The following is a 19,619-nucleotide window of genomic DNA, read 5'->3' on the forward strand; positions in this document are numbered from 1 at the left end:
CAAAGTAAAAAAAATAATTTTCATAAAAATAAATTCATTTGAGGTTTCGGTGTTCCGTCAATTGGAACACGTTATAAAAAGGGTTTTTGTCTATTTACACCATTTTTAGAGATTTTTTTCCCACTTACTCTATTAAGTCTTTTTAATTCTCTCTTACCCAAAACACTCTAAAGAGGTCTTCCCTAATATCCCATTAAGATTTTTTGTTGTTTTTTTAATACAATTTTACCCTCACCCTTTTGTTACTTAGAGAGAGAAAAAAAAAATGGAAGAGAGAGAAACCATAGGAGACTTCGCCGGAGCCCCGTCACCGGTCGCCGGATTCCGGTCACCGGCCGCCGCTCACCGGACTTTTATGAAAACCTCACCGGAAAGGTGTATTGCCCCAATAGACGTCTATTGCCCCAATAGTCTATTGCCCCCCAATAGACGTCTATCAGCCATGTATTGCCCTTTAATAGACGTTTATTGCCCCCCAATAGAACTTTCGGTTGTCGGAATGGAAACTAATCTTCATAAAATTAGGAAAATAAAACTTTGATTAAAGAAAAAAGACGAAGAGATTATATCAATTCAAAACGTCTATTGCTCTCCAATAGACGTTTATTAGAGGGCAATAGACATTCAAAACTTTTTTTCTTCTTTCCTTCTGTCCCATTACTTAAAAAAAAAAAATGATTTGGGCACCCAATCGGAGTTCAACCATGAGACGTGAACGACGCCGCCGCCGATATTCTCACCACCACCTGTTCCGATCCTCTCCAATCTCGTCATTCGTCTGCAAAGCTTCACGCGTCTACCCAAAACGAGGTGATGGACTCGGTGGTTTCCGGGAACTGCTCTGAGATCAAGAAACATTCGCAATCAGAGGTCTGCATCTCAATCTCAGATCGACTCTGGAGAAGGTGAGTGAATTGGAGCTGGGCCGGAAAAGCTCGTGCAGCGAATGTAGTTGCAAGAGCAGAAGGCAAAGGTGAGATCCGGGCCGAATGAGAATTGGCCGGTGCAGAAGCTCGATCTTGACCGCGAGGGCGAGGTGTTAGATTTGCAACACAGCGTTCACGAGATTCAGCGAAGAAGATGGAGCTTGGGTGTCTTGAGCAATTTCTTGGGTGTGAAGAGCAGTCTGCTCTTCGTCACGAATTGCCGGAGTTCGTTTGCGATCGATGTCGCGCCGGAGGTGGATACCGGAGGGAGAGGGAGGGAGGGAGAGAGAGAGAGAGAGACCGGAGGTGGAGATCCAGGGAGAGAGAGAGAGATGAAAGAGTGGCAGTGGCTTGTAATTCGTTAATTAAGTTGTGGGCAAAATAGTCATTTTCCTTTAAATTGGGTTAGTGGGAATAAAAAACTATTGCTGGGGTAAGTGGGATAATTTTGGCCATTTTTAGTGCTTTTGGTCAAGATCCCTTATAAAAATCATGCTCTATGAATAATGAGCTAATGGTATAGGAGAAAGCAAAACCAAGTTCAGCAAAGAGAAATCGTGTGCCTGAAGATTATTGGCCTGAACTTTATTAGAAGAGAAATAGGAGTATAATTTCTTTCCTAGTGCAATGAGGATTTCTTATTGTAATGAAATGCATCACAATGAATCAGAATTTTAGATTCAACAACCAACTAGCGGCTTAGATTCAATATATTGAGGTCTTCTGCATCTTATTTTGAACATTGGACTTGTCATGTTTTGAGCATAGGGTTTTCAAAAATAAAACGGCATAATTTCATCGGCAATGAGTTTTCAAAATAGAAAAACTTTTGGCGACGATTACTTCAATGGCCTAGAATTTTTAATTTTAAATTGATGGATTATCGTTGCTATTAAGTTTTCAAAAAAAAAAAAAAAACGATGAAATTTTGTCGGAAAATGGTATTTAGAACAACTTTTTCCTCTTCCTTTTCGATGTCTGGTTCCTTTATCGTAATCAATGTGGCCATTGATTGTTTCTTAGCAGCAGTCAGATGTGCAGAGAAGGAAGAAAACCCTGACAGTAATGGCTTATTGCTTTCTTCAATCTGTCGTGCCTTCCTATGATAAGTGTAGTAGCGTACCTTCCGGGTAAGTTTTTCTAAATAGTCCAAAGGGAAGGCACGACAGATTGAAGAAATCAATAAGAGCTTTATCTTTATTATTTAGCTAGATTAATCCTGTAACTTAATGACTACTTATTTATGCCAAGAATCCCAAGTATACAAGCTCACTATGCAAGTAGTTGAATGTGTGAGTAGCTTCGAGTATCTGATATATAGCTCAAGATCAAAGTCAAAGTCACAAGTTCAAATGTTCCCATTTGAAACTAGCTAGCAGCTATTATCTGATATTTACATGTTTTCTATTTTCTAAAAGGAAACAAGGGCCTTTATTGAAATTAAATGGACTAGAAGTAAACTTCAACATGGTAAAATAAGCTTTATTTGAAAACAAATGGGAAAACCGATTATTTTTAACAGGGTTCAAAGCACGCATCAAAACTAACAATATTCCTTACCTTCATAAGCTGTGCGACAACAACGTACTGATACGGACCATTTAGAGGAGGAGGTCACCCCAGTGTTTGGGATCCTGCAAGTACCTCTCCATCTGACGTGCCCTAGTCTTGATGGACATGTCCACCATCTTCTGTTGAAACTCTACCACAAGCCCTCCCAGAATCCCCGGATCTATCTTCTGTTCAAGCTTCACTGTCTTCCCTTGTCCAAGTATCTCCTGCATTGTCTCCTTCAATTCTTTCTCCTCTTCAGCAGGGAGGGGCTGGTAATCACAGACATAACAATCAGATACAGGTCTTGTAATATATACATGCATGATGTATGGTACTACCAATTATCATACACATTTCTTCTAAAAGCGTTTTATAACAACATCTAACAAGCAGTCCCAGAAGTTCAAAAATCATACTGTAGTAAGCAAACAGCACGCATAAGAAGGCTAGCTAAGGTACTAAAGGTAGGGTCAGTAATGTCTGGTAAAAGAACCAAAACTCAAAAATAGGGGGCTATCATAACATAACAAAATGTAAACTCGTAATGCCAACACCACAGGTTATAGTAAACTTAATTAAGACTAGTACTTTCTGCACTTGTCAATCCCCTCACTATCGAAAAGTTTGCATAAATTAAACCGTAACTATTCTATTTCTCTAAATATGTAACATTAAACTATCAAGGACTGGCCAGTAAATCCAGAGCATCAGCAATATGACAGACCACCAATTCTAGGTATATCCCCCAATAAATTGACATGGTTCCTCATCTTTTGAAATAGCTAGACAATTGTTTATCTTGGTAGTAGTGCTATAGTTTTCATAAGATATTCAGATATTGCAACTTACAATCACAGAAGTCACATTAACTTCCACTATTCCCTTATGCGCCATAGTCAACTCCACAAATTTCTTTGCAATGGCTTCAACGTGATTTAGCCCTCCATGTTCAGCCAACACAGCTACAAACGAAAAAGAGAAAGAAAAGAAAAATGTTAACTCAAATGATCGTAGGACATTGTTTAACTACAACAAAAGAGAGCATTAATTATATATGATGCCATTATTTCATACCCAAGAAGTTCTTTGTAATATCTGAATGTTCAACCTTTTCAGAAATCTCCGCCGTCGCCTTCACTCTAGAACGAGCAGGCACCGTCGGATCCTTGGTAAACTGAGAAAGCTCAGGAGTTTTCTTGATAGACTGAACAAAATCGAGAATCTCAGACTCGACTTTGTCCAAGGAATCAGTTTTCGCTGCAGCAATGTACAACGCAGAGGCATATTTTCCATACCCCCCAAACAAAACCAAAGGCAACTTGACCTTCTCTTCCTTCTTAGAGGCAATAGAATTAAAGTTCCTCGACAACTCATCGGAGTTGTTATTACTTTTTGTCAGACTAGGGCAAACTACAGCCCGCTGGGTGGCTGCGGCGGAGAGTGGTTCCGATCTGAGAATCTTGCTAACGAGGACTTGGAGAGGGAGGCTAGATCGGAGTCGATTAGCGAAGGCCATTTCGTAGATCTCTCAACAAAACCCTAATTTTCTTTTTCTCAGCGTTAACTCGCGTGATATATGAAAAATGTTGTTTTCCTTGGGCCAAATTTTTGAAAAGCCGAGGAATAGCCTTTAGTCCTTTACTAATTAACAATCTTAAAAACTTATTGTAACTAGGGTAAGATGGTATAGTCCGCGCCCGGTGTCGTAGTCGTATGACTCGCATCTAAAAAATGACTGCTATAAAACACCACAATATTCGGCCTTTTAAGGCAATTGCCTAAAAGAAAAAATTGTTTACACTTTCAATCAATGGCGTAAGAAGCCTATCCTTCTCAATTTTTCTGGGAAATAAACAGGCCTATTTATGGGGTGTATTATATTTGGATTTGTGCAGACTTTTTTTAAATGACAAACTTTTTGAAAATTCCACAGACTCTTTAAAAAGTTGATAGACTGTTATTGATTTCTTAAAACCATTGATTTTAGCAACAGACTTTTATTGATCCATGAAAATCTATATACTTTATTATGAATGACTTCTACAAATTTCCTAGCATGTACAAAATATAAAAACAAAAAATAAAAAACAAAACCAATGCAGCCCAAACACAAAACAAGATTTTTTTTTTTTGAACGCGTGGGGTGTCAGTCCATTAATAGTAAAGTAGGAAACATTACAAATGACTCACCCGGACTCCGGGCAACGACAGAAGAGAGCCATGAATGAATAACCTAAAGCAAGCCCTAGACTACTCAAAACATAATGTAACCATAGGATTAAGCTCCAATGATTCAAGTAACCTTGACACTACTAGGGAGGATCCAAACGCAGCCAAGACCCTTCCCCAATATTATTCTTAAAGCAGGGGCTCAAAGAAAAAAGAAAAAATGCTAGCTTAAATCTAAAAAAACCTAGATTAAAAACCCTAAAGAAAAACAGAGCCCAACAAAGCAGACCCTGCCCTAGCCCAGCAACAAAGACCCAAGATGAGGCCCAACACATCAGCAGCAAACCATGAACCCGGCCAAACCCGCCTGGATACCCGCCGGAGTACTCGCCGTCGACCACCAACGCCACCTGCATCCACCACGTCGATCCAGTCCAGAAAAGAAAGAAGAAGCCATCGTCCTTCAAGTTCCAGCCAAATCGGAAGGAGCAGCGACCACACAACCAGGAGAAGACCACTGCGAAACCAGACGAGTCCGACATCCACCTCCTCCACCGCTCGAACCCAGCGTGCATGACCTCACCCATCGTCTCACAAGCCGCTAGATACTCCAGATCTGACCCGATCCAGGGCACTTATTTGCCCCCACTCTCACTACCCAACCCGAAGGGGGAGCAGAACAGCAGGAGACCAAGGAGATCCGTCCGACAACGACATCAAGGCGACGCGCCGTCGGACGGAGAGAAGAAAAGGGAAGTGACGGCTGTTCCTCGGGAGAGACGAGAGAAACAAAACAAGATAATATCTCGTTGTCTCTTCAATGCTCAAGTATATTCTAATAGAAATTGACTCAAATGAATGATTGTTACTCTGTCTAGCTAGTTTGTTCTCATTCCTAATCTCCCAACAACATAAAGATACAATTCTCATCAATTTTGTTTTCGCCGATTAACATATATCATAACAATATTGGTCAATATCTTGATCTATAATCAATCAATTGAAATTCAATTGTTCAATCTTTCTTTGAACCATGATATAAATTCAAATTGATAAGAATAATTAATAAGATAAAATTTAGTATGTCATAGCAACACTGTTCAAGGTTTTAGGGGTAGACCACAATATTTGGGTTTTAGGGTTTCATAAATCATTTTTATTACTATTAGGGTTCGAAGTATCACAATTGAAAAACAAAAAAAATCACATTCAACAACTACAATGAACATGTTGGGTATCAAAAAACGTTGATATCATAAAAGATTAGAGAAAAGACAAAAAATCAAGAAAGAGAGATGATGAAGGACCAACTTCTTCGCGCAGAGGGAAGAACTTTGATAGACCTTTTTTTTTTTTTTTAAGAGGGAACTTTGATAGACTTTTTGAAATCTTTGGTCTGGAGGTTGAAAAATTATTGGAGTTTGGTATGTATAGTTAACACTACAAAGTCCATGATTATCCATGATTTTCTAATTCCATAAGTATGAATGATATTTTGAATACCTCTGTACTTTTATTCATTTTTAAAAGTCCTAATTGAATACCCCTAGATTTTGGTGGAATTCATGAAGTCTTTAAAAATCCTAATTGAATACCTCAAGACTTTCATGGACTGCTAAAAGTCTATATTGAATACACCCGGACTTTTAAATTCTATAGATTTCTTTAAAAGTTCCACTAATTCTATATACAATACACCCGTGAATCTCTTGCTATTTTTGAGAATTTGGAGTTTTAAGAGTCACATTTCACAATAGTTACAATCTTGTAAAGTTTCGACAAAAAAAGTAAATAATTGAGTTTGGTGCTAACAAAATTGTTGCAATAAATATAATTTTTTTTCTCTGACCTAGCAAACTCTCTGCTAGGGTTTATTGTTGATGGCTCCGTCTTCGAAACTTTTCCCCAGTGTCCATGGCTGAGTCCATTTCTTCAGTGACCGCTGCTTTCCCTCTGTCTGATGAGGAGCATATAGATCTCGGAGCGGCTGGTGCGGCAGCTCTGCAGGATAACCACCACTATATGGTGGGGAGACTCCTTACCCGAAACCCTAATGTCGCTGGGTTGGTTGGCTCTATCACTACCATTTGGAGGATGCGACAAGGGCTCTATGTTCATGCGGTGGAGGACAGATTCGTTTTTCAATTCGATCGGGAATTTGATCGGAACAAGTATCTCCATGGTTGTCCCTGGTTCTATTGAAACGCTATGCTTCTTCTGGCACCGTATGATGGAGTGTCTTCCATTGATTCGGTTCCCCTCCATTCCATGGAGATCAAGATGATAGTATGAGGACTGCCTCCGAAGCTGCGCAACAAACTGGCTTTGTCTATGATTGGATCTGCAAATGGGAAAGTGGAAAAGTTCGACCAGGTTGCACTTCGCCGCAAGGATGAAGAGCAACGTATCAGATTGGTGATTGATACAAGGCGCGGTTTTCGGTTGTTTCGTAAGTTTTCTTTTTTTCCTACTGTGGTGGTCGATCTGTCATTTGGTTATGAGAGGGTGAAAGGTCTGAGTAAGAACTGTGGCTTGTTCATCCATGATGTGGAGGGATGTGATCTTTTGTTTGTCAAGGAGCAGGAAGCGGTGACAGTAGGGGTTCCAGTCGGGGAGATGGCAGGGCTTGTTCATCCATGATGTGGAGGGATGTGATCTTTTGTTTGTCAAGGAGCAGGAAGCGGTGACAGTAGGAGTCCCAGTCGGGGAGATGGCAGGGCTTTCGCTTGTGCCGGTGGTGGAAGATTCTCGCCCTGCTGTATCTAGGGTTTCTAGCATGCCTAAGGTTTCCAACAATCCTAGTTTACCAGGAGACTTAGGATTCCTGCCCCAAACTGTAGCAGCGAATGCTCTCAAGCATAGGAATCAAGCTGTTTTTTTTCTCCCATATGACCTCTGGGTTCAAGGCGTCGGGGCGCCTGAAAGATGGGTCTGTAGTGATCCCAGCGATGGTGATATCTGCAGAGCTTAGTGGTCACAAAAGATCTGCTGATAGTGTGATGTTGAAACACGGTAAACGTCTTCTGCCGCCTCCTACATCTGCGTTATTGGTGAATGAAGATATTGAATTGGCATTACCCCAGGAGCAAGGGCGCCTCTTGATATCTCCTAAGAAGAGCAAGCTTGGTCGACCTAAGGGTTCTAAGAATAAACACAAAGCTGCAAAGAAGGATGAGGCTGTGGTGAAGGATCGGGCCAAGGTGAAAGGCCGGAAAAGATTTCTCCGAATGCTTGAGGAGGATACTCAAGGTGTAGCTACCTGCTTGGAGGTTCCAATGGGAGTTGAGGATATGATGGGAATAAATAATGATGTTGTTGCAAAGGCTGACAGAATAGGTATAGATGAGTCGGGTGGCTCCCCTGTATCAAGTAGGGAACATTCTGCTGCTGTTCTTGGTGAGGGTGTGACTACCTCTTCTGAGAACACATCCAAGGTTTCAATTTCAGCTTGAGTGAGAGAGATCGACAAGAGATGAAATACTTCTTGGCTACTTTTATTCTTTCTTGGGGTAGTTTTTTTCTCTTGTTTTCGCGCTTAATCCTAAAAGGTGGGTGTGCTAGGCTAGGGGTGTGCGTAGTTGTATGCTCGTTTGTGGGTGTACTTTGATGTGTACTCTAGGTGATGACTTCTTCTGACTGCTTTTACGGGCAAGTTATCATTGTACTGCTTGCTGAATTGCATAATGGATGACCTTTTTCAACTCAAAAAAAAAACAAAATTGTTGCAATTGATTTCATTAGTTTTTTTTTTTAAAGAATTCATCAATACTTTTAGTGATTACAATTCGTTTAGAATGGCATTCCAAACAAGTTTGGGAGCAGACACAAGCCACAAACGGCTTGAAGCTAGAGCTAATATAGAACACACTAAAGGTGTACTACACCAATATGCAAATATGAGCAGAAGCCAAAGTAAAACCTGCAACATTCCCAAGATTATTATTAACGACTATGGAAACCATCGTCATGATCTTACGAGTTGTGAAATTAAACAACTATGCACTGCTTTAAATAAGAAAGCAGTACACTGATCTATACTATACTCGCCCAGCGGAAATCGAACTACTTAAGCACGCAGTTGTGGTACTCACAGCACGTTGATACAGCGACTCATAAAGTATAGTATTCATCAATCCACTGAGTAAACAAGCATCAAAACTATTGTTCATCAGATGAAGTGGATGGCAAAATACAAATAGAATCAAACCTATCGCATGACTCGTGCCCTGCATGGACAAAGTCTCCATAGCAACCATGTTACCCAAAGCACCCAAAGCTCGATGCCCAAGGCTGCCATTCCAGAGCCGGAAAGCAAACATGCCGGCGACTGCACCTCTACACTGGTGAGATGCGATTTTGGTGGTGCGACAACCCACCACCAACACTAATCGACGCATTGGTATGTAGCGAAAGACGGAGAGAAAATCTCCTAATAGATTGACAACCTAAAACCAACGCCTTGCGACATCGACGAAACCCCAAGCCATGACGACTAAGGTTTGGAGAGAGCAGACGGCTCATCCTTGCTTGTTGTACAGTGTATCATTCAAACACATTGGATTCCCATGAGCTTGTTGGATTTTCCTTGGCACATTTTCAACGTAACCACCTTCTTCTTTTTTTGAAAATCACATGTTAACTACTAGTTTGAAACTATAGGTCCTAGTTTAACAACTTTAATGACTCTGCAAAGGTAGAATAATAGTAAAGTAATACTCAAGTAATCGATCCAATTGCTCGAAGTGATAGCAAAAACAAACATCATGATGCTTGTAGTGACATTTTCTTCTCATATGGACAAAAGAATCAAGATGCTCATTAACACTAAAGGATTTGCTCAACTAGTCAACTCACCAATCAACAGGCAATTGGATCTGGAATTCTGAATGGTCCATGAATAACTTTCCCCAAAGAAAAAGCCCCAGATGCTTAAACGGAACTAATTATGGCCTTTCACTATGAAGCGAGAGTTGATTGAATCACAAGCAAAGTGGCTGAGATTCCATTATTCCCGGCCAGACAACGTCGAAAGGCGCATTCACACTTTGCTTCGCATGCATGGCACGTATCTCATGCTGGTTGGGACAATCCTCAAAAATCTCTGTCGTTTTATTGATCATTATGAACCAACAGTAACCCGAACATCCTAAAATTGAAAAGAAAAGAAAAAGGTCAATCGGAAAATGAATAAAGTAGAGCCTGAGCCTGTCCTTCTTCATCCGCCTCAAAAAAAGTATAAAGCTTTCCTGATTGAGTGGGTTGGGAATGACGACCATGTGAAGTTTGTCAGGCAATACTAACTCGCCGGACCCACCAACCCTATCACCACCGCAAAAGCCCAACCTTCAATTGCATCATTCACAGTAGAAAAAAATATCAAACCCAATAATCCTAATCACAACACCCAGTACTCTTATATTCCTTTGGTCCCTTTTTCAACCTCTCTCAGACCCCCAAAATATCAGCCTACCGCCCATTTTTACAGTTCCGTGGTGGACATTCTCTTTCATCGGGCTGAGAGATCGAGACTGAAACCGAGCTTCCATAAGTGGTCCTTCTCACTCTCACTTCAGCTCAGTTCGGAGCTGCAGCTCATTCCTTGACTGACTTCGTACACTGTCATCTCCAAACTGAGCGGCACAAAATGGAGCCTTCTTCTAGCTTCTGTTCTTCAATGTTCTCACTCGTTCTGCTAATTTCAGGTACCAACAAGCAAAACCCAATTCTTTACACACTCCCCATTTTGTTTCAAAGCTCTATTAATCTTTAATCCCATTTTGTATCAAATTAAGCTCTAATCTTTCACTCTTGGTTTCTCTGTTCAAGGGTTTATGTACGCTGGAGTGGTGAATTCAATCGGAATTAACTACGGCCAAATCGCAAACAACTTACCTTCGCCGGACTCGGTGGTGCCGTTGGCCAAATCCATCGGAATCACCAGGATCAAGCTCTACGACGCCGATCCCAAGGTGCTGAAGGCGTTCGCCAACAGCGGAGTGGAGTTCACAGTGTGCGTGGGGAATGAGTACCTCGCCAAGATCCAAGACCCGGCCAAGGCCCAGGAGTGGGTCAAGTCCAACGTCCAGGCTTTCATGCCGGCCACCAAGATCACCTGCATCTTCGTCGGAAACGAAGTCCTCACCTTCAACGACACGACGATGACCGGCAACCTCCTCCCGGCGATGCAGAGCATCCACACCGCGCTCGTCGCTCTGGGCCTGGACAAGCAGGTCGCCGTCACCACCGCCCATTCCCTCTCCATTCTCGAAACCTCTTTCCCGCCGTCGGCCGGAGCATTCCGCCGGGATCTGAAAAACTGCATATCTCCGATCCTCGATTTCCACGCCAAAACCGGATCTCCGTTCCTGATCAACGCCTACCCTTACTTCGCCTACAAATCGAACCCTAAACAAGTGCCGCTGGACTACGTCCTCTTCCAGCCCAACGCCGGTTCGCTGGATCCGGCCACCAATCTCCACTACGACAACATGCTCTTCGCCCAAATCGACGCCGTCTACGCCGCCCTCGGATCCCTCGGCTACAAGAAGCTCCCGGTACACATCTCCGAGACCGGCTGGCCGTCCAAAGGCGACGAGGACGAGGCCGGAGCCACGCCGGAGAATGCGAAGAAGTACAATGGGAATCTGATCAAGCTCATTTGCCAGAACAAAGGCACGCCGTTGAGGCCGAGCTCGGATCTGAACATCTACGTCTTCGCTCTGTTCAACGAGAACATGAAACCCGGCCCGAGCTCCGAGAGGAACTTCGGGCTTTTGAAACCCGACGGAACTCCGGCGTACTCGCTCGGATTCGCGTTGAACAGTAGCTCAAGTGGTAAGGGTAACGGTAACAGTAACAGCTCCTCCGGGTCGGGTCAGGGTGGGATTAACCCGATTACTATTGGATCGTCGCCACCCGGTTCTTCCAGTAACGGCTACTTGTCCATTTCATCAGCCCCCGCCACTGTGAGTTCTACTTCACGATCATTTTCACATTTGTACTTTTTACTTTTTTTTACTTTTACGTGGCTGAGTTTAAGAGGGACCAAATGATAAGTAAGGGAGGTTCTGGTCCCGTAGAGTTTTGTTGGGAATTAAATAATACTGACGTGCCGTAGAAAACGACGTCGTCGGCATCTGGCACTAACATAAATGCGACAACGCCGTGTCGTCAGCTTCACATGGTTTTTGTAGGAAGTGTTGCTGGAAGCCACATTTGTCGAAGTGCTTCTTGGCCAAACACTATTTAACTATTTCTATAACCAACGCAATTACCATCCATTTTTTGTTTATCTAAGAGCGCTTTCGACATGTTTAGTTACTTTCGTGTTTGTCTTAGTTCTGATTAGTGGATGGTGCGGTGATTCTTTTTGTACAGGAGAGGTACCATTTGATCGGATCGATTCCCATGTTGTGGTTGCTCCGAGTCCTGTTGTTGGTAAAAGTCCTTTGAAGTTGGAGATAAAAGCTGAGAGCAAATCAATCAGAAAAATCAGATGTGAATGAATGGTAGAGAAAAGAGGGAAAATAGAAGAGGCTACTTGAGAACCAGGCAAAGGTGAAAACTTTGTTCCTCTCCTAATCAATGGCTTTTACTCTTTTTAGTTGGCAAGCAACTTGCCCCCCACCCTCTTTAGGCAGGCTTTAACTTTCTCTCTGTTTTCGGCTTTTGCAGGAGAATTATTTTATCTATCTCAATAACTCTAGTCGGTAGGGTTTGTGGAGGAGGCTGGAGAGGACCACCATTATTCGTAATCTAAGAGTAGACCTATTTATTTGCTTTGTATTCGATGCATCTCTTTTTTTCATCGTAGAGTTCTTGACGGTGTTTCTGTATGAACATTGTTTTTGCCTTCCATCTATTCAGATTATTCTTACAGAGAAACCAATCACCATGCACTTGGCTTGACCCAAATATCAGAAAGGGGAGGGCATATATTTAAAATGCTTTGTTTATAATTTGCACTAGCGTTCAAATGTTTCGACTTCAGTAAGGCATACATATCTCCAACCACCGACTTGAAATCTACTACAAAAATAATTTGTCCAGGCAAGTACAAAACCTTTCTGTCCGATGGGTACACTGCACTGCCCTAACATGACAGAGGTGATGATACACGTACAACACCTTACAGAACTTCTCAAATGATGATTTGCTACTCTTCCCAATGAATAAGCAGTCATGTGGATGTTTTCAGTAACCTTCACAAGATGAATTGATCATAAGATGACATATCTACCAAAATTTTCTTTTAAAAAAAAATAAGAATAGAGCTCGAGAACACATTCCATGTACCAACAACCACGTGCATTCTCGTCTCAACAGTCCACCAAAGATATCTGTACCATTCTTGGACCGAGTCAGCTTATCCTGGTAAGGAAGCCTCCAAACCTTGGAATAGCAAATTGCGCTTGATTCAAGTCTTCAAGAAGCCATATGAGTCTCTGATGCATCGCCCTCTCCTGTATTTGATCCACTTTTAACTCTTCGATAAAAAAGCACATAGGCAGCCGAAGTCTTGATGTCGCTTTCACTGACTGGAGAAACATGACTGTCATCGAAATGGTACCATCTGTTCTCATCAATCAACTGCAAGATAGGTAGGAAAAGTAGAGCCTTAGATGCCAATAATTTCACCTACTTGATATTTCAGAGAGAGAGGCATGATGAACCTTAAAACTATGAAATAAGGCTGATATTTGACCATTACCAAGCCATTGAAATAAGAACTATACCGACTTCAAATTCATAAAACTAGACAAAATCACCCGGTAGAACCATTCAAATTCATGAAAGATAAGATACACTAGAGTTTTGCCATACCTTCGCATATGCAGTGTAGTGCCCACCACCTAGACCACCATAATGGTTGCTAATGGCGTATAGCTCATATATATACGGTTTCCCATCCTTGCTCATCACATATCTACTCAAATCAAGATTATGAATTGGAAAAGTCACAAAACTGTCGAGTTTGTTCTTCGAGTATCTGCTGTATGAGAATCGTTTCAAGTGAAAAACCAGAACCTCTGGCAACATCCACAAGTCCAGCTTCTTGGTAGCCTGTCTATGCTCCTTGCACCTTGGGCAGTACCTGTATTGCAAAATCCAAGAGTATAGGTCAAGGGCTGAATATTGCCAAGGAGAATCAGATGGTCTGAAAATTCAAAATAATGTCATACAGAAGCCACTGAAATGAGTAAAAGTACAATACCACATATCCGAGGGACCCAAAGGTTCTTCCTTCAAGAATGCCTCTAAGCAAGTAAATAAGGAAATAGCTTCTTGTCGAGTTTTCTTTGCAGTATTACCAGACTTGTGTACCTCAGGTAGATTCTCCAGGTAACTAGCATCATATGATTCATCTTCTTTCTCAGTCCAGTCCAGAAAAACCTTAATATTTTTACCGGACTTTAAGGAAGAAAACTTCTCAAGTGGCTTGCATGTGTGACCCCTTTCATCAAGGGCTAGAAATAGGTGAAAGGATAACTCCCTGCTAGATGCTTCCTCTAGTTCTGTATTGTCCATGGACCTCAAATTGTAGCTGTTTGATGGTTCATCAACAGCTTCTGAAGTTGAGCCATTTTCTTTTGTACTATGAAGCTTAACAGCTCTCCTCAAAGGCGACAGAGATGTAGAAACAGCTCTTTCAATATCAACTCCATTTATTTGGTCTTCTCCTAGATAAGTAACCAAAGGTGTTCCAAAAAGTTTTCTCTGACCCTTCAAAGGATCCAATGCACATCTGAAATTTGGCAATACTTCGGTCAAAACAAATAGCATATAATTTATGTGACAAGGCACAGCCGCCATTGCATATATCAGATGAGGAGACGATTGGTGAGATTAAGAAAATAGGGAGGACTTACTTTTCCTGCCGTCGATGCATTATTTCAAGTCTGGTTGTTCCTGCCCCTTTAGAATACCGATAGGCCACAATACGTTCATCAGGCTTAATTGAAGACAAGTGTTCAGAAGGGCTCTCCAAATATCGATAAATTCGATGCTCGTATATCTGACAATAAAGGTGTTAGACTACTGTTTTACCCCAAAAGCTAGTCATTAGTTAATGTACAGGAACACACTACAGAAAAGAACATAAACCAAGGGAAGCCACAAAATACCTCAGCAAGCAGAAGGCTTTCATCACTCTTCAAGCAGCATGCAGTCCCCAATGCCTCAACAAGATCTTTAACGGAGCGATCTTTTATCAAGGTTACAGTGTACGGCATTGGAAGACCCCGTCCATCACCATAAAGTACAGTCACCGTCATTGACCGAGTAACAGTTGAAGGTAGTGGCACCGATAAGTACATAAAAGGATCAAAGGTAATTGAAACCTTGGCACAAGACGGGCATACCAAAGTTGACTTATATTGACCCTGGTCATTGATTCAGCAACAGTATCAAAAGATAAATCTTATACTATTCAAGAAAAATATAATCCTAAAAGTGAAATTTGATTAAGCTTCAAAGAATTACTCCCAAAACAAGCAAATAATCAAATACTGAGAATACATAAAAGCAAATAAGTTTCTGTACAAGCTACTCGGAGATTGATAGTAAGAATTTAGTTAAAGGACGCTGATATCCTCATGCTTTGCAGGCTTTGAGCCTTTTAAATTATTTGATTCCACATTATTTACCAATTATATAGGACTTCCCCTCAACTCTTGTATACAACTCCCATATGAATCTTCCCTAAATGACTTTAATGAGTGAGGTGAGCGACTGTGTGTGCGTGCGCGTGAGTCCATTTGAAAGCAAAAGTTAGCGGGAGATTTAAATATAACTTGGTACTTGCCATGCAAATAAGGATTTAGAAACAATTACAGGAAGCTGATGATCTAGCACATTACAATATGATAAAACAATTACAGTGATATAAGTACTGCTTACTTGGCAAACATCCACAATCAATGAATCATTCCGGGCCTTGTGATTTTTCCAACACTCATCTGCAACTTCCTCATCCGGACGACCATCTGAATCCTTTGTTTCAATGTAGGGCTTATTTTTGACACGATTCAAATCTTCATGCAGTCCATCCAGTAAGAAAGCAAGAAGTTCCTATTAAAAGAACACATTACAGAAAGCATGTTATCATACTGCGAGAAGATTAATCTATATATAACTCAATCAACCACCGCACTCTTGCACTCCACAGGCTAGATACAGGCTAGATCTATCTAAGGTCTAAGCTACATGTTTACATTGAACAAAAAGCATAAACAAAACAAGGTTTAAAAAGAATACAGTACTAACCTGAGAGTCATGCTGATTATAACCACTAAACTGAGGAGCAAATCGAGCAAGTTTTCCCTTGAATGCACGTGGAGCAATTGTTGTTCTCCCAGAGGACCACAATTTCCTCAACAGCTCACCAAAGGCAAGAGCAAGCTCACCCTGCACAGCAACGTCATATGTTAGAACTTTTAGGGGATCAAAACAGAAGAGAAGTGAAATTAGACAAGACACCTACATGCATCCCTAAGGGATTGTCTGTGTTGATCTCATCAGAGTAATCTTGCAAAAAATAATCAACAAGAGGGGGTGTATGGACTAAGCACTGGAGGGAACTATTCATAAAGCAAGTATTTCCGAGATTCTGCAATCCTGCCAAACCTCCCTTATCTCCTTTTTTCATTGGATTGTAAACGTAAGGTCTGTCATCTGTATCTGTTGATGCTGAGCCACTTACGGTGCTTCCCTGAAGCATATTATTATTATAACCCATCAAATGACCATTCGACAAAGTAGGACCCCCGGCAATTGTCATCGATGACCTTGATGGTTCTACAGTTACCAATGCTAACTCATTTCCAGTTGAATCCATGGAAATTTGGGAGGAATAGTTTCCATCAACTTGCACCTCAAGAAGAACCTGCATAGAAAAGAATTGATCAATAGAATCACTACATATACAGTGAGATAATTGCCACAATGGTCAGATTCAAAAATCCTCCTCACAGCAGTAAAAAGATCAAACAGAGTGCAGATACACAAATATCAATCCCAAGCTGGAAGTACGCAAGCACGCACATCATGCAAAATTTAAAAGGCCACCAACTTAGGATGCTTAAAGAAGTGAAAGTTCTTCAACCCACTCCCACTGAAGATGCAAATGAATATCTAGTTGACAAATTATAAAGATCAAGAGCCTTGATGTCTGTGAAGTATGAAATTCTATGGAACAGTATTGATTTTTCTAGTACTTTTTTACCTTGCAGATGATTAAGAATCATTACAAGTGAACCAAATCATTCTCTTAGTTACCAGGTCACCCTCCCTTAGATTTAATATCACAGGTCGAGATTATATGAATGTTTTATGTATTTTAATCTTAACCTAGATATCAAATCTAAGGGTAGGTGACCATCAATTTATTGGTCACCAGGTTGGTGAACACCATTCTAAAAGTAAAGATGTAAATCATAGAACTCACTTCTTGATCCATCTGCAAGTTCAACTGCTCCAACGTTTGGTTCGAAGCATTCAATAATGACTGCTTCTGCTTGTTGAAGTAATCCCAGATACAGGCCTGTGATTGAAAATTAGAGAAAAAAAATGTCTAAGTTTACTTTAACTTCCCAAACCCAAAAGTCAGCAGAGAAAACAAATAAGAAACAAAAGATACACAGAAGTGATATACCTTTTGTTGCTCAATTTCTCTAATTGTGCGCACCTTCTCATAAAGCTCCTGGACAGAAGCCTGAAACAGATTCAAGTTGTCAGAATGCAGTATCTACATATGGTCAAAGTCATTAGAGGATGCTTCCATTATGTGACAGCCACAAGCTTACATATTTTCAAGGATGGAAAACCCCCAAATCTTTTAATGAGTTTTCTATTCATCATCATAACCACTTCAGTGAGGTGGAATGAATTCCCAAGAAACATGACACCAAAGCTAGAATATTAAAAACAAAGACATCTGAACAAACTAGTTTCTTGAAGCCTGATGCTTCTAAATCAATTAGATGAGAAATATAGTCACAATAAACACTTAAATGAAAGAAACTTAAACCCAAACACAGAAACCAAGCAATTAAGACTTTTGGAAATATCTCTGAATGAATATAAATTTACAGAGAAAAAATATCAAAAGGAAGACTGCTGTACCTTTTTGCTTAACCAGATAACTGCCTGGCTGTTGTCTCTAGAATCAACAATCTTAAGACACAATGGGTAAACCTCCACCATCAAATTCTTATTAATGCCGCCCTGAGAAATCATCTTTCTTGGTAATGATGGACCTCCTTTATACCTGTACAATTTAGAGGATATGAAATATGAAAAAATGATGGTGGGGAAAAGATTCAGACTTGCACCTATCTTTTATTGTAGACTATCTACACATGCAGTGTACATTATCAGATAAAATAAAGTGGAACGATCATACAAGCAAGAGCGTTTAGTGATTAATTACCAATCAAATAGCTTTTCCCAAACTTCTTGAGAAACTAAGACATAGTCAAGCTCTTCCATCAGCATTCTACGAAGCTGCAGATCACCTCCACCTCCCTCGGATTCTTTTTCAACTATATCAGAATTATCAATTGGTCCAGGTCTGTTAATTTTTGAAGAAAGCAGATCCATATGTTGGGATTCAGAATCCCACTTATCATTCTCTCCGGTGCCTTGTTCAACATACATCTTCCAGCTTGAGAACCACCTGGACAAAGAGCAGAAAAAACCTACTAAGAAAACATGAAACATATATATTGAAAAAACCTACCAAATCATTCTTCACTTTCTTACTAATGACAGTTAACTGGAAAAAAAAAATGCACAGAGAATACCTACTTCAGAAGAAAAGTACATATACTCAATTTTCCCTTACAGAATCATACCATACATGCATCTAATCCACTTATAAAGCACTTTAAACCCTCGAGAAGCTGAAATCCCATAGCAAAGCAAAGAATGATGCTTCCAACACACTTATCAAAGTACAATGAACACTAAAAGAAACGAATAAAAACATCCAATATTTCAATTAGATGCTAGTTCCAACAAAGATTAACCTGAGAAAAGAGAGCAAAACCTGTTAGAAATTACGTAGAACAAGTTGCCTTCTTTAACATTGGCTTCGGATTGGCGGGTCAATTCGTCAATGATCCGCTTCTCCTCCTCCGGCGTGTGCGGTAAGCAGCTCGCCTCGTTCTCCATCATGAAACCTGAATCCGGAATCGTCATAATTGACGACGACGATTCAAACAAACCTAACCACAACAGATTAATTCCACTAATCAACAAATCCTACCATAAACAAAGATCTCAAATTCAAATCCTAACAAAATCCAATCCCGAACCAAATCAAGCAGAATTGACAATCCTAACAAAAATAATTGAGCTTAAACAGAGAAGCGTGGCGAAATTGAGAAAGCGGACGAACCTTGGAAGGGAAGAGATCGCGGAGCAGAGAAGAGAGAAATGTGAGAGGAAACCCTAGATTGTTGCAGGTGGACGGTAGTTGGGGAGTCGGAGAGAAATCTCTCACCGTCGTTTTCAACGATCTAGTCCTTTTTTTTTCTTTTAACTGCGGAGTCTGAATCACCAAGCTTTTATAGCATTCAACGGGTGGAGGCCCAAACCGAAATTCTCAAATGAGCGGTGGTCTTGGTCTATATGCTACTCTTATTATTCTTTTCTTCCTTCTCTATTTCCTTAAGAATGGGGAAATTCAAACTTCTAGAGTTTTTCTCTTCTTCTTTTTTTTTTTTTTTGTTGGGAAAGAAATTACCAACAGATTGGTATTCACACAATTAAAATCGCGGGTAGATAAAAATTGTTTTTGTAAAATTATTCAATGGTCGTTAAAGTTTCTATTCATAAGAGAGAGATTATAAGTTTGCGAAACATTCAAGCAGTGTTTTAAAATTCGGCTTTGGCAGCCGTCTAAGCCCTGGACTGATGACTGTCTCGAGTAAACCTCAAATCAGCACAATAATTGGATTAAGTTTTAGA

The 19,619-nt window shown here is 40.7% G+C and overlaps 3 protein-coding genes across 3 annotated transcripts; 1 reads left to right on the forward strand and 2 right to left on the reverse strand.

Moving 5' to 3' along the window:
* Nucleotides 1-2,382: 2,382 nt before the first annotated feature.
* LOC133707017 (ATP synthase subunit O, mitochondrial-like) lies at nt 2,383-4,103 on the reverse strand. The gene is made up of 3 exons (XM_062132562.1): nt 3,555-4,103; nt 3,330-3,442; nt 2,383-2,749 (listed from the first exon to the last, which is right to left on the reverse strand). The coding sequence occupies exons 1-3, from the start codon at nt 3,994-3,996 to the stop codon at nt 2,528-2,530; spliced, it is 777 nt and encodes a 258-aa protein (XP_061988546.1). The 5' UTR covers nt 3,997-4,103; the 3' UTR covers nt 2,383-2,527.
* Nucleotides 4,104-9,885: 5,782 nt separating this feature from the next.
* On the forward strand, nt 9,886-12,537 carry LOC133741789 (glucan endo-1,3-beta-glucosidase 11). Its single transcript, XM_062169510.1, has 4 exons — nt 9,886-10,351; nt 10,476-11,614; nt 12,027-12,206; nt 12,324-12,537. The coding sequence occupies exons 1-3, from the start codon at nt 10,294-10,296 to the stop codon at nt 12,099-12,101; spliced, it is 1,272 nt and encodes a 423-aa protein (XP_062025494.1). The 5' UTR covers nt 9,886-10,293; the 3' UTR covers nt 12,102-12,206; nt 12,324-12,537.
* A 26-nt stretch (nt 12,538-12,563) lies between these two features.
* LOC133741788 (ubiquitin carboxyl-terminal hydrolase 9-like) lies at nt 12,564-19,290 on the reverse strand. The gene is made up of 14 exons (XM_062169508.1): nt 19,048-19,290; nt 18,697-18,874; nt 18,079-18,324; nt 17,772-17,916; nt 17,302-17,361; nt 17,095-17,190; nt 16,132-16,533; nt 15,915-16,055; nt 15,549-15,719; nt 14,774-15,031; nt 14,519-14,664; nt 13,864-14,394; nt 13,473-13,743; nt 12,564-13,238 (listed from the first exon to the last, which is right to left on the reverse strand). Exons 2-14 carry the CDS (start codon nt 18,846-18,848, stop codon nt 13,074-13,076), a joined length of 2,784 nt encoding a protein of 927 aa, XP_062025492.1. The 5' UTR covers nt 18,849-18,874; nt 19,048-19,290; the 3' UTR covers nt 12,564-13,073.
* Between the last annotated feature and the right edge of the window lie 329 nt (nt 19,291-19,619).

The sequence above is a fragment of the Rosa rugosa genome, chromosome 4, assembly GCF_958449725.1.
Source record: "Rosa rugosa chromosome 4, drRosRugo1.1, whole genome shotgun sequence".
NCBI lineage: Eukaryota > Viridiplantae > Streptophyta > Magnoliopsida > Rosales > Rosaceae > Rosa > Rosa rugosa.

Bases quoted from the DNA above. Each gene is read 5' to 3' on its own strand.
- LOC133741789 (XM_062169510.1), top strand. From the start codon at position 10,294: ATGGAGCCTTCTTCTAGCTTCTGTTCTTCAATGTTCTCACTCGTTCTG. The intron at 10,352-10,475 runs GTACCAACAAGC...TCTCTGTTCAAG, and splicing joins ACTCGTTCTGCTAATTTCAG to GGTTTATGTACGCTGGAGTG. The intron at 11,615-12,026 runs GTGAGTTCTACT...CTTTTTGTACAG, and splicing joins TTTCATCAGCCCCCGCCACT to GAGAGGTACCATTTGATCGG.
- LOC133707017 (XM_062132562.1), bottom strand. From the start codon at position 3,996: ATGGCCTTCGCTAATCGACTCCGATCTAGCCTCCCTCTCCAAGTCCTC. The intron at 3,443-3,554 runs GTATGAAATAAT...TTTCGTTTGTAG, and splicing joins TATTACAAAGAACTTCTTGG to CTGTGTTGGCTGAACATGGA. The intron at 2,750-3,329 runs GTAAGTTGCAAT...TGTGATTACCAG, and splicing joins TTAATGTGACTTCTGTGATT to CCCCTCCCTGCTGAAGAGGA.
- LOC133741788 (XM_062169508.1), bottom strand. From the start codon at position 18,848: ATGACGATTCCGGATTCAGGTTTCATGATGGAGAACGAGGCGAGCTGC. The intron at 16,534-17,094 runs GTGAGTTCTATG...TTTTCTATGCAG, and splicing joins ACTTGCAGATGGATCAAGAA to GTTCTTCTTGAGGTGCAAGT. The intron at 14,665-14,773 runs GTATTTTGTGGC...CTTTATTGTCAG, and splicing joins AAAGCCTTCTGCTTGCTGAG to ATATACGAGCATCGAATTTA.